The sequence below is a fragment of the Bombina bombina genome, chromosome 6 (assembly GCF_027579735.1).
Source record: "Bombina bombina isolate aBomBom1 chromosome 6, aBomBom1.pri, whole genome shotgun sequence".
NCBI lineage: Eukaryota > Metazoa > Chordata > Amphibia > Anura > Bombinatoridae > Bombina > Bombina bombina.
Window position 1 is genome coordinate 1,078,140,199 of NC_069504.1, and position 13,665 is coordinate 1,078,153,863.

Sequence of the window (13,665 nt, forward strand, 5' to 3'; positions counted from 1 at the left end):
ATTTCTCTTTATTTCAACTAGATAGCTATTAAATAGTTAATAACTATTTAATAGCTATTGTACCTAGTTAAAAAAAATTGAAAGTTGCCTGTAAAATAAAAATAAATCCTAAGATAGCTACAATATAATTATTATTTATATTGTAGCTATATTAGGGTTTATTTTAAAGGTAAGTATTTAGTTTTAAATAGGATTAATTTAGTTAATAAGATAAATATTATTTAGATTTAATTATTATTATTATTATTATTATTTAATTAATATTTAAGTTAGGGGGGTGTTAGGGTTAGTGTTAGACTTAGGTTTAGGGGTTAATAATTTTATTATAGTGGCGGCGGTGTAGGGGGCAGGATAGGGGTTAATAAATTTATTATAGGTTGCGGCGGTATAGGGGGGGCAGGATAGGGGTTAATACATTTATTATAGGTGGCAACGGTGTAGGGGGGCAGATTAGGGGTTAATAAGTTTAATATAGGTTGTGGCGGGGTCCGGGAGCGGCGGTTTAGGGGTTAAACTATTTATTTAGTTGCTGCGAGGTCTGGGATCCGCAGGATAGGGGTTAATAACTTTATTATAGGTGACGGCGGTATAGGGGGGGCAGGATAGGGGTTACTAGGTATAATGTAGGTGGCGGCGGTGTCCGGGAGCGGCGGTTTTGGGGTTAATACATTTATTATAGTTGCGGCGGGGTCTAGGAGCGGCGGTTTAGGGGTTAATAACTTTATTTTGTTGCGGGGGGCTCCGGGGGTGCCGGTATAGGGGGTAGAACAGTGTAGTTAGTGTGGGTGCTTAGTGACAGCTTGTCAATAAAGCTGTAAAAAAGCCGAAGACCAGCGAGATCGGATGAGTGATAACTATCACAGTCCGCTGCTCATCGCCCCGTACTTGGTGCACGGCTTTTTGACAGATTTATTGATAACTTTGGAGAGATTTTTCAGGTCCGCGGCAGCGATGGTAGGTGAGCTTAGGCGGGCGTATTGGGTCGGCAAAGGCAGGTAAGTAGACGCGTTGATAACTAGAGGCCTATATAACAAGCTAACTATTGAAAGTGGTTATTTTAAGATGTAGAGCGATAGAAAAAGAAAAGGAAAAAACCTTTACTTCATCAACTCTAGACAGCAAAAGTAGTGATTTAGATAAAATGGTTTAGAACATGGCTCATGTTATTCCACCCTGTCTGCAGGTACCACCCCATGAGTGAGTGAACAAGGATAGTATATATAATCATATCAAATGCTCAGGTATTAACCTGTTATATATGCTGAGTGAATAAGCAAGTCAAAAACCATCCTCAGTCACCGTAGACATAACATGTATAAACCCCTTTCTCTAACAAAAAAATTATAGAAATAAGTAAATTCCTTCAATGTAAAATAGTCAATAAACTAAGTGACACTAATAACTGCAAGAAGCTCTAGTTAAATTAAACATATTTCTGCTATGAAATCTAAACACTTTTTGCTTTACCCATGCATATACTGTATATAGCACTGAGAACGTACAGGAATCCCATACAGTCATTTATATAAATTAAACCCTTTTAGGGCAACACGAAACAAGGCTGATTATTAGTACGGGTAATGTACTGTAATACCTTTATAAGAGTTGTAATACTATCAGCCAAAAAAAATTCAACTTAACAGCTCTAAACAGTCTGCTGTAATTCAGCAAGAAATTAACCTACTCCAGACTTTCGAGGACAAAGTACATAGTACAGGGAGATCTGGATCCGAGTAATATGAGTCTTCAGCAAAGAAAGCCTAGGTAATAATGCTAAGTTCGTAGACAAGCCAGGAAATGGAGATGAGTGTAAAAACCTCACCGTTTACACTGTATCTCTGGAGACCGCAGGGCACCACAGAGACTAAGTCCCCTTTCAAGCTTAGGTAAATTATTGGGCTAACGTTGTTATAATTGACCTGACGATTGTTTACAAGACTAGATAAGGTTCCATCATAAACTTCATCCAGAGGTAGGTATGGTGGAGTTAGCTAAGCAGAAGGGTATAGACAGACATAGAAAGGGTCTCCACTGTTCCTGAACTTCTAGACAATCTATTCTGATTACTTTAAAGCAAGAGTCTGCAGGAGTGCAAGACTCACGTTGCTCCTGGGGATCAGTGAGACTCCCTGAGGATTGCGCCACAGCCTCCATCACACCGCAGAGTCTCTGCTCCAGCGCCACAAAATGTTCTTCAAGAAGCTGTATGATCTTATGTGGGTCCTCTGTCCGTTTTGTAAATAGTAATCCAGGGCCGCCAAAGCCCTCTGTGGGGGAGCCATCCTCCAGCCATGGCTGCACTTGCATAGTGAGCCATCGGCGGGGCCGGTAGCCATCCTCCACCCACATCTGTCTGGACCAGACAGATAGCCATTCCTTCCTTGGCTGTTCTCCCAGGAAAGGCACTTGCAAGTTCCACCGAACCCGGAACCTCTTGTCATTCGTGGGAAGGACCTTTCCATCGTCCTGCTCCTGTTGAAGAGCCTCCCATCAGAGGTCCCGGAGGGCAAGGTTCCTCCATCCCAGAGACCTCTGCCACCTCCACTCCCTGGAAGGGGCTCTGCTGCTGGGGAGGGAGACCGGCTGTCTCCGCTCCCTGGAAGGGGTGCTGCTGCTGGGGAGGGAGACTGGCTGTCTCCACTCCCTGGAAGAGGTTCTGCTGCTGGGGAGGGAGACCGGCTGTCTCCGCTCCCTGGAAGGGGTGCTGCTGCTGGGGAGGGAGACCGGCTGTTTCCACTCCCTGGAAGAGGTGCTGCTGCTGGGGAGGGAGACCGGCTGTCTCCACTCCCTGGAAGAGGTGCTGCTGCTTGGGAGGGAGACCGGCTGTCTCCGCTCCCTTGAAGGGGTTCGGCCGCTGGTTTGGACGACCGGCTGTCTCCACTTCCTAGAAGGGGTGCTGCCGCTGGGGAGGGAGACCAGCTGTCTCCGCTCTATGGAAGGGGTTCTGCCGCTGGAGAGAGTTGTTGGCATCCGTCTCTCCCTGCAAGGGGTTCTGCCTATGGGGAGGGAGGACTACTACCTCTTCCCCCATGGGATGGCTCTGCCACTAGGGAGAGAGACCGGTTGTTTCCTCTCCCTGTACCTGGCTCTGCCGCTGGGGAGAGAGACAGACTGTCCCCTCTCCCGTGAAGGGGTTCTGCCGCTGGGGAGAGATATCGACATCCATCTCTCCCTGCATGGGATTCTGCCGCTGGGGAGAAACCACCTGTCTCCTCTCCCAGGAAGGGATTCTGCCGCTGGGGAGAGTTATCGACATCTGCATCTCTCTGCAAGGGGTTCTACCTACTGGGAGGAAGGACGTCTACCTCCGCTCCCAGGGGATGGCTCTGCCACTGGGGAGAGAGACCTTTTGTCTCCTCTCCCTGTACCTGGCTCTGCTTCTGGGGAAAGAGAGATGGACTGTCTCCTCTCCCGGGAAGGGGTTCTGCCGCTGGGGAGAGTTATTGACATCCGTCTCTCCCTGCAAGGGGTTCTCCCTACGGGGAGAGAGGACGACTACCTTTTCTCCCAGTGAATGGCTCTGCCACTGGGGAGAGAGACCAGTTGTCGAGAGAGACCTTTTGTCTCCTCTCCCTGTACCTGGCTCTGCTTCTGGGGAAAGAGAGATGGACTGTCTCCTCTCCTGGGAAGGGGTTCTGCCGCTGGGGAGAGATATTGTCATCCGCCTCTCCCTGCAAGGGGTTCTGCTGCTGGGGAGGAATATCACCTGTCTCCTCTCCCAGGAAGGGATTCTGCTGCTGGGGAGAGTTATTGACATCCATCTCTCCCTGCAAGGGGTTCTGCCTATGGGGAGGGAGGACGTCTACCTCTGCTCCCAGGGGATGGCTCTGCCGCTGGGGAGAGAGACCTTTTGTCTCCTCTCCCTGTACCTGGATCTGCCGCTAGGGTAAGAGACCGACCGTCTCCTCTCCCGGGAAGGGGTTCTGCCGCTGGGGAGAGTTATTGACATCCGTCTCTCCCTGCAAGGGGTTCTGTTGGTGGGGAGAGAGGTCGGCGACCTCCACTCCCTGGTTGCTAGGAGCTGTTGCAGGTGCTGGGCAGAGGCCGGCGGCTCTCTGCCCTGCTGCCAGCGCTTTTTTTGCGGTGGCTCCCTGGTCTAAGACCATAAGCTCGGAGCCAGACTGCTGATCAGGATCTTGCAGCTCTTGGTCCCTTATTCTTTGTTGCCGCTCCATGAATCCCAGACTGCTGCACCCCAGATCCATACAGCCTTGGTACGCTGCTAAATGAGATCTAGCAGCCTCTGGTATTCCTTGACCAGTGTCTCTTCCTGGTCACTTATAAAATCCAGATCATCTGGTAGCCAGGATTCCTCCAAGAAATCCAGCAGTTCCTCTTAGAGCCCAGAGATATCATCTAGACCCTGGTCCGTCTTGCTCCCAAAGTGTGGGTCCTCTGTCCTTTTTGTAAATAGTAATCCAGGGCCACCGAAGCCAAAGCTCTCAGTGGGGGAGCCATCTTCCAGCCATGGCTGTGCTTGCATAGCGAGCCATCGGAGGGCCTGGTAGTCGTCCTCCACCCACATCTCTGTCTGGACCAGTCTATCTAGGTCAGATAGCCATTCCTTCCTTGGCTGTTCTCCCAGGAAAGGCACTTGCAAGTTCCACCGAACCTGGAACCTCTTGTCATTCGCGGGGAGGACCTTTCCATCGTGCCGCTCCTGTTGAAGAGCCTCCCACCAGAGGTCCCGGAGGGCAAGGTTCCTCCATCCCAGAAGGCCCTGTTCCGGACAAGGATCGATCCTTCCGGCCAGCATCTTTTGTACTCTCCTTAAGAACTCGGCCTCCTCATTTACCGGCTACTGTGGCACTTCTCTTCTGTCAGCAGGAACTGTATGGAAAAAGCAGATCCCACCGCTGCCACCAATGTGATGGATACCCCGGCAAGAGGGGTCCTGCTTCCTCCCGGCCGACTGCAGCTGACAAGTAATCACAGCCTATAGCCCACCCTGATACCTGGACCGCACCAGTATTCAGGGTCCCACCCTGTGGCAGACTCCGGCTACCCCGACTAGGTAGCTCTGCCAGAGGGTCCTTCCTCGACTTGGTACCTGGAACAAGCCACTATGTAGCAGAGAAGAAGTGATTTCGCAGGAGCCCACCCAAATAACTAGACATACTAGCATTCAGGTGAAACAAGAACTGACTTTTGATGAGAAACACACACATCTTTTATACACACAGCTCATCTTGATAAGACACTGGACAATGCCACAATTTTCCCGCCATTCCCGGGAATTACCGGAGGGGAGCTTTTTTGGGAACCGGGGGTTTTAGACACCTCTACCCCCATAACTTCAACGGACTGTATCTCCGGTCCCCAGAATCGAATCACGCCGCTTTTTGGACTGTGGCATCTGGGGACCGAGAACTTTAAAATGACAGCCTAGAAGTGCCGCCGCTCTACCGGGATCACCCCGAAACTGCCACCCCTGGGTACTGGGATTCTGTGGGACTGTGGCTGCTAAGGAGGCGCCAGCCTGTCTGGAGGGCCGGGAATGGCGGGAAAATTGTGGGATTGTCCAGTGTATTATCAAGATGAGCTTCGTGTATAAAAGATGTATGTTTCTCAATAAAAGTCAGTTCTTGTTTCACCTGAATGCTAGTATGTCTAGTTATTTGGGTGGGCTCCTGTGAAATCACTTCTTCTCCGCTACATAGCGGCTTGTACCAGGTCGAGGAAGGACCCTCTGGCAGAGCTACCTAGTCGGGGTAGCCAGAGTCTGCCACAGGGTGGGACCCTGAATACTGATGCGGTCCAGGTATCAGGGTGGGCTACAGGCTGTGGTCACTTGCCAGCTACACAGCTGCAGTCGGCAGGGAGGCAGCAGGAGCCCTCTTTTCGAAGCTACCCATTGGACAAAATGTATGCTTACCTGATAAATTCTCTTCTTTCCTTTCATGGAGAGTCCACAAACCCGCCCATTTATTTTTAAGGCTTCATTTTTTCCTGATCTTCTAGCACCTCTATAACCCTAGTGTTTTCTCCTACTCTTCCGTATTTTCTCGGCTGAATGACTGAGGGAGTATGGGAAGTGAAAGGGATACTTAAGCTTTTGCTGGGTTTTCTTTGCTTCCTTTTGGTGGCCAGGTGTTGAATTCCCAAGAGTAATGAATGGAATCGTGGACTCTCTATGCCAGGAAATAAAATTATTTATTAGTTCAGCATACATTTTGTTTTTTGCATTCACTCATATACGGAGAAAACATACTTATCATTAGCTCACTGTTTGTTCTTAAAGGGACGAGAAACCCCACATTTTTCTTTCGTGATTTAGTTGGAGCATAGAATTTTAAAAAACTTTCCAATTGGCTTTTCCTTTTTTTTATCAAATTTGCTTTGTTCTCGTGGTATTCTATGATACCTAAGTAGGTAGCGTGCACAAGTTTGAAGCACTATATGGCAGAAAAAAAGGGCTGCAGATATGTGCATGCTCTTGAGCTTTCCTGCTTTTCAACAAAGGAAAGCATGAGTACAAAAAAAGATAATAGAAAATTAAATTGGAAAGTATTTGAGCCATTAAAAAAATGGCTTCATGTTCCATGAAAAGAACATATTGCCCATATGCTAAATTAGTTGAAAGTGATGCTGCATATCTGTTAAAGGTCTCTATGCAAAAAATGATAAAATATATTCAATTTACTTTGTATACAGGTATCTACACTTCTACCAGCAGACTGTGGAGATGTTAGTGGAGAATGGATTAGTGTCCTCAGAACAGGTCACACACCATGTGGTCTCCAAAGCTATATCCAATCTTTGGCAAGAGCTTTTGCACGAGGGTAAAGCAGACATGTTCCAGAGTTATATCCAGCAGTTTAAAAGATCTGCTTGTTCACTACCTTACCCAAAAGAGACAGTTTACACAGAGGCTTGTGTACGAGATAGTGGAGCTGATAGCCAGGAGGCCACTAGCTCTTTCTTATCTTCTACCCCGGAAGAGGTACATGAGTAAGACAAATTTATATGCTTGAATAATGAAATACAAAAGTTACAGAACCAAAGTATTTTGTTTGTAAAATTAATGGTAACATTATATATATATATATATATATATATATATATATATATATATATACACATATATACACTGTGTGTGTGTGTGTGTATGTATTTATATATCTGTCTGTGTGTAGCGCTGTTAGTGTGTTTATATATATATATATATATATATATATATATAAAAACACACTAACAGTGCTAATATAGAGTGTTCAAAAAATAAGTGCAACACAATTCAAATATGTGTATAATAAAATGTTTTATTTTATTATTGCGATCATTCTATACATAATAGTATGTGGTCAATTTCACACAAAACGATTTTTGAGGGTTATCAGTAGTTGCAGTCAAAACAGACTTAAGTGTATATTACATCAAACTGTTTTAGTATCCTAACAATCAAGCAACTAAATTCAACAATAACATATTGGACATGATGAAATACACAATCACTAACTAGTAAAGACTAGCATAGGCTAAAACAAAACTAACGGCTAGATTTAGAGTTTTGTCGGTAACGACCCGCGTAGCTAACGCTGGTTTTTTCCCCCCCCGCACCTTTTAAATACCGCTGGTATTTAGAGCTCACAGAATGGCTGCGTTAGGCTCCAAAAAAGGAGCTTAGAGCATAATTTACCGCCACTGCAACTCTCAATACCAGCGGTGCTTACGGATGTGGCCAGCTTCAAAAACGTGCTCGTGCACGATTCCCCCATAGGAAACAATGGGGCAGTTTGAGCTGAAACAAAACCTAACACCTGCAAAAAAGCAGCGTTCAGCTCCTAACGCAGCCCCAATGTTTCCTATGGGAAAACACTTCCTATGTCTGCACCTAACACCCTAACATGTACCCCGAGTCTAAACACCCCTAACCTTACACTTATTAACCCCTAATCTGCCGCCCCCGCTATCGCTGACACCTGCATATTTTTTTAACCCCTAATCTGCCGCTCCTTACACCGCTGCAACCTACATTATACCTATGTACCCCTAATCTGCTGCCCCTAACACCGCCGACCCCTATATTATATTTATTAACCCCTAATCTGCCCCCCACAACGTCGCCGCCAGCTACCTACAATAATTAACCCCTAATCTGCCGACCGGACCTCACCGCTACTATAATAAATGTATTTACCCCTAAAGCTAACTCTAACCCGAACCCTAACACACCCCTAAGTTAAATATAATTTAAATCTAACAAAATAAATTAACTCTTATTAAATAAATTATTCCTATTTAAAGCTAAATACTTACCTGTAAAATAAACCCTAATATAGCTACAATATAAATAATAATTATATTGTAGCTATTTCTTTCATGTAATTAGCAAGAGTCCATGAGCTAGTGACGTATGGGATATACATTCCTACCAGGAGGGGCAAAGTTTCCCAAACCTTAAAATGCCTATAAATACACCCCTCACCACACCCACAATTCAGTTTTACAAACTTTGCCTCCGATGGAGGTGGTGAAGTAAGTTTGTGCTAGATTCTACGTTGATATGCGCTCCGCAGCAAGTTGGAGCCCGGTTTTCCTCTCAGCGTGCAGTGAATGTCAGAGGGATGTGAAGAGAGTATTGCCTATTTGAATGCAGTGATCTCCTTCTACGGGGTCTATTTCATAGGTTCTCTGTTATCGGTCGTAGAGATTCATCTCTTACCTCCCTTTTCAGATCGACGATATACTCTTATATATACCATTACCTCTGCTGATTCTCGTTTCAGTACTGGTTTGGCTATCTGCTATATGTAGATGAGTGTCCTGGGGTAAGTAAGTCTTATTTTCTGTGACACTCCTAGCTATGGTTGGGCACTTTGTTTATAAAGTTCTAAATATATGTATTCAAACATTTATTTGCCTTGACTCAGAATGTTCAACTTTCCTTATTTTTCAGACAGTCAGTTTCATATTTGGGATAATGCATTTTAATTTAACATTTTTTACCTTAAAATTTGACTTTTTCCCTGTGGGCTGTTAGGCTCGCGGGGGCTGAAAATGCTTCATTTTATTGCGTCATTCTTGGCGCGGACTTTTTTGGTTCAAAAATTCTATTTCCGTTTCCGGCGTCATACGTGTCGCCGGAAGTTGCGTCATTCTTTGACGTTATTTTGCGCCAAAAATGTCGGCGTTCCGGATGTGGCGTCATTTTTGGCGCCAAAAAGCATTTAGGCGCCAAATAATGTGGGCGTCTTATTTGGCGCGAAAAAATATGGGCGTCACTTTTGTCTCCACATTATTTAAGTCTCATTTTTTATTGCTTCTGGTTGCTAGAAGCTTGTTCTTTGGCATTTTTTCCCATTCCTGAAACTGTCATTTAAGGAATTTGATCAATTTTGCTTTATATGTTGTTTTTTTCTTTTACATATTGCAAGATGTTCCACGTTGCAACTGAGTCAGAAGATACTTCAGGAAAATCACTGCACAATGCTGGAGCTACCAAGCTAAGTGTATCTGCTATAAACTTTTGGTATCTGTTTCTCCAGCTGTTATTTGTATTGCATGTCATGTCAAACTTATTAATGCAGATAAAATTTCCTTTAGTACTGTTACATTACCTGTTGCTGTTCCGTCAACATCTAATTTTCAGAGTGTTCCTGATAACATAAGAGATTTTATTTTTTAAATCCATTAAGAAGGCTATGTCTGTTATTTTTCCTTCTAGTATACATAAAAGTCTTTTAAAACTTCTCTTTTTTTCAGATGAATTTTTAAATGAACATCATCATTCTGATACTGATAATGGTTCTTCTGGTTCTGAGGTTTCTGTCTCAGAGGTTGATGCTGATAAATCTTTGTATTTGTTCAAGATGGAATTTATTCGTTCTTTACTTAAAGAAGTGTTATTTGCATTAGAAATAGAGGATTCTGGTCCTCTTGATACTAAATGTAAACGTTTAAATAAGGTTTTTAAATCTCCTGTAGTTATTCCAGAAGTGTTTTATCTCCCTGATGCTATTTCTGAAGTAATTTCCAGGGAATGGAATAATTTGGGTAATTTATTTACTCCTTCTAGACGTTTAAGCAAATTATATCCTGTGCCATCTGACAGATTAGAGTTTTTTGGGACAAAAATCCCTAAGGTTATGGGGCTGTCTCTACTCCTGCTAATGTACTACTATTCCTACAGCAGATAGTACTTCATTTAAGGATCCTTTAGATAGGAAAATTGAATCCTTTCTAAGAAAAGCTTACTTATGTTCAGGTAATCTTCTTAGACCTGCTATATTTTTAGCGGATGTTGCTGCAGCTTCAACTTTTTGGTTAGAAGCTTTAGCGCAACAAGTAACAGATCATAATTTTATAGCATTATTATTATTCTATAACATGCTAATAATTTTATTGGTGATACCATCTTTTGATATCATTAGAGTTGATGTCAGGTATATGTCTCTAGCTATTTTAGCTAGAAAATCTTTATGGATTAAACTTGGAATGCTGACATGTCTTCTAAGTCAACTTTGCTTTCCCTTTCTTTCCATGGTAAATAATCATTTTCGTTCCTTTCTTCACAACAAGGAACAAAAGCCTGATCCTTCATCCTCAGGAGCGGTATCAGTTTGGAAACTATTTCCAGTTTGGAATATATCCAAGCCTTATAGAAACCTATAGCCAGCTCCTAAGTACCTATGAAGGTGCGGCCCTTATTCCAGCTCAGCTGGTATGGGGCAGATTACGTTTTCTTCAAAGAAATTTGGATCAATTCCGTTCTTAATCTCTGGTTTCAGAAACATTGTTTCAGAAAGGTACAGAATTGGCTTCAAGTTAAGGCCTCCTGCTAAGAGATTCTTTTCTTTCCCGTGTCCCAGTTAACACAGCAAAGGCTCAGCATTTCTGAAATGTGTTTCAGATCTAGAGTTGGCTGGAGTATTTATGCCAGTTCCAGTTCTGGAACAGGGGCTGGGGTTTTATTTTATCTCTTCATTGTACCAAAGAAGGTCAATTCCTTCAGACCAGTTCCGGATCTATCATTATTGAATCGTTATGTTAGGATACCAACATTCAAGATGGTTACTGTAGGACTATCCTGCCTTTTGTTTAGCAAGGGCATTATATGTCTACAATAGATTTACAGGATGTGTATCTGCATATTCCGATTCATCCAGATCACTTTTAGTGTCTGAGATTCTCTTTTTAGACAAGCATTACCAGTTTTGTGGCTCTACCGTTTGGCCTAGCCTCAGTTCCAAGAATTTTTTTCAAAGGTTCTCGGTGCCCTTCTTTCTGTAATCAGAGAATAGGGTTTTGGTATTTCCTTATTTGGACGATATCTTGGTACTTGCTCAGTCTTCTCATTTCGAAGAATCTCATACGAATCGACTTGTGTTGTTTCTTCAAGTTCATGGTTGGAGGATCAATTTACCAATCAGTTCATTGATTCCTCAGACAAGGGTAACCTTTTTAGGTTTCTAGATAAATTCAGTGTCTATGACTCTGTCCTTGTCAGACAAGAGAAGTTTAACATTGATATCAGCTTGTCAAAACCTTCAGTCACAATCATTCCCTTTGGTAGCCTTATGCATGGAAATGTTGGGTCTTAGGACTGCCGCATCAGATGCGATCTCCTTTGCTCGTTTTCACATGCGACCTCTTCAGCTCTGTATGCTGAACCAATGGTGCAGGGATTACTCAAAGATATCTCAATTAATATCTTTAAACCGATTTTACGACACTCTCTGACATGGTGGACAGATCACCATCGTTTAGTTCAGGGGGCTTCTTTGTTCTTCCGACCTGGACTATAATCTCAACAGATGCAAGTCTTACAGGTTGGGGAGCTGTGTGGGGGTATCTGATGGCACAAGGGGTTTGGGAATCTCAGGAGGTGAGATTTCCGATCAATATTTTGGAACTCCGTGCAATTTTCAGAGCTCTTCAGTCTTGGCTCTTCTGAAGAGAGAGTTGTTCATTTGTTTTCAGGTAGACAATGTCACAACTGTGGCATACATCAATCAAGGAGGGACTCACAGTCCTCTGGCTATGAAAGAAGTATCTCGAATTTTGGTTTGGGCGGAATCCAGCTCCTGTCTAATCTCTGCGGTTCATATCCCAGGTATGGACAATTGGAAAGCGGATTATCTCAGTCGCCAAACGTTGCATCCGGGCGAATGGTCTCTTCACCCAGAGGTATTTCTTCAGATTGTTCAAATGTGGGAACTTCCAGAAATAGATCTGATGGCTTCTCATCTAAACAAGAAACTTCCCAGGTATCTGTCCCGGGATCCTCAGGCGGAGGCAGTGGATGCATTATCACTTCCTTGGAAGTATCATCCTGCCTATATCTTTCCGCCTCTAGTTCTTCTTCCAAGAGTAATCTCCAAGATTCTGAAGGAATGCTCGTTTGTTCTGTTGGTAGCTCCGGCATGGCCTCACAGGTTTTGGTATGCGGATCTTGTCCGAATGGCCTCTTGCCAACCGTGGACTCTTCCGTTAAGACCAGACCTTTTGTCTCAAGGTCCTTTTTTCCATCAGGATCTGAAATCCTTAAATTTAAAGGTATGGAGATTGAACGCTTGATTCTTGGTCAAAGAGGTTTCTCTGACTCTGTGATTAATACTATGTTACAGGCTCGTAAATCTGTATCCAGAGAGATATATTATAGAGTCTGGAAGACTTATATTTCTTGGTGTCTTTCTCATCATTTTTCTTGGCATTCTTTTAGAATACCGAGAATATTACAGTTTCTTCAGGATGGTTTAGATAAGGGTTTGTCCGCAAGTTCCTTGAAAGGTCAAATCTCTGCTCTTTCTGTTCTTTTTCACAGAAAGATTGCTATTCTTCCTGATATTCATTGTTTTGTACAAGCTTTGGTTCGTATAAAGCCTGTCATTAAGTCAATTTCTCCTCCTTGGAGTTTGAATTTGGTTCTGGGGGCTCTTCAAGCTCCTCCATTTGAACCTATGCATTCATTGGATATTAAATTACTTTCTTGGAAAGTTTTGTTCCTTTTGGTCATCTCTTCTGCCAGAAGAGTTTCTGAATTATCTGCTCTTTCTTGTGAGTCTCCTTTTCTGATTTTTCATCAGGATAAGGCGGTGTTGCGAACTTCTTTTGAATTTTTACCTAAGTTGTGAATTCCAACAACATTAGTAGAGACATTGTGGTTCCTTCATTATGTCCTAATCCTAAGAATTCTAAGGAGAAATCGTTGCATTCTTTGGATGTTGTTAGAGCTTTGAAATATTATGTTGAAGCTACGAAATCTTTTCGTAAGACTTCTAGTCTATTTGTTATTTTTTCCGGTTCTAGAAAAGGCCAGAAAGCTTCTGCCATTTCTTTGGCATCTTGGTTGAAATCTTTAATTCATCTTGCCTATGTTGAGTCGGGTAAAACTCCGCCTCAGAGAATTACAGCTCATTCTACTAGGTCAGTTTCTACTTCCTGGGCGTTTAGGAATGAAGCTTCGGTTGACCAGATCTGCAAAGCAGCGACTTGGTCCTCTTTGCATACTTTTACTAAATTCTACCATTTTGATGTATTTTCTTCTTCTGAAGCAGTTTTTGGTAGAAAAGTACTTCAGGCAGCGGTTTCAGTTTGAATCTTCTGCTTATGTTTTTCATTAAACTTTATTTTGGGTGTGGATTATTTTCAGCAGGAATTGGCTGTCTTTATTTTATCCCTCCCTCTCTAGTGACTCTTGTGTGGAAAGATCCACTTCTTGGG

At 43.4% G+C, this 13,665-nt stretch overlaps 1 protein-coding gene across 1 annotated transcript in view; it reads left to right on the top strand.

Annotated features, from left to right (window-relative positions):
* The window catches only part of STRA8 (stimulated by retinoic acid 8), a 136,191-nt gene extending 129,236 nt beyond the window's left edge, over positions 1 to 6,955 (top strand). Inside the window, exon 5 of the mRNA XM_053719688.1 lies at positions 6,655 to 6,955. Coding sequence (XP_053575663.1) covers positions 6,655 to 6,955 — 301 coding nt within the window. The remainder of the gene's footprint in view (positions 1 to 6,654) is intronic.
* The last annotated feature ends 6,710 nt before the right edge of the window (positions 6,956 to 13,665 follow it).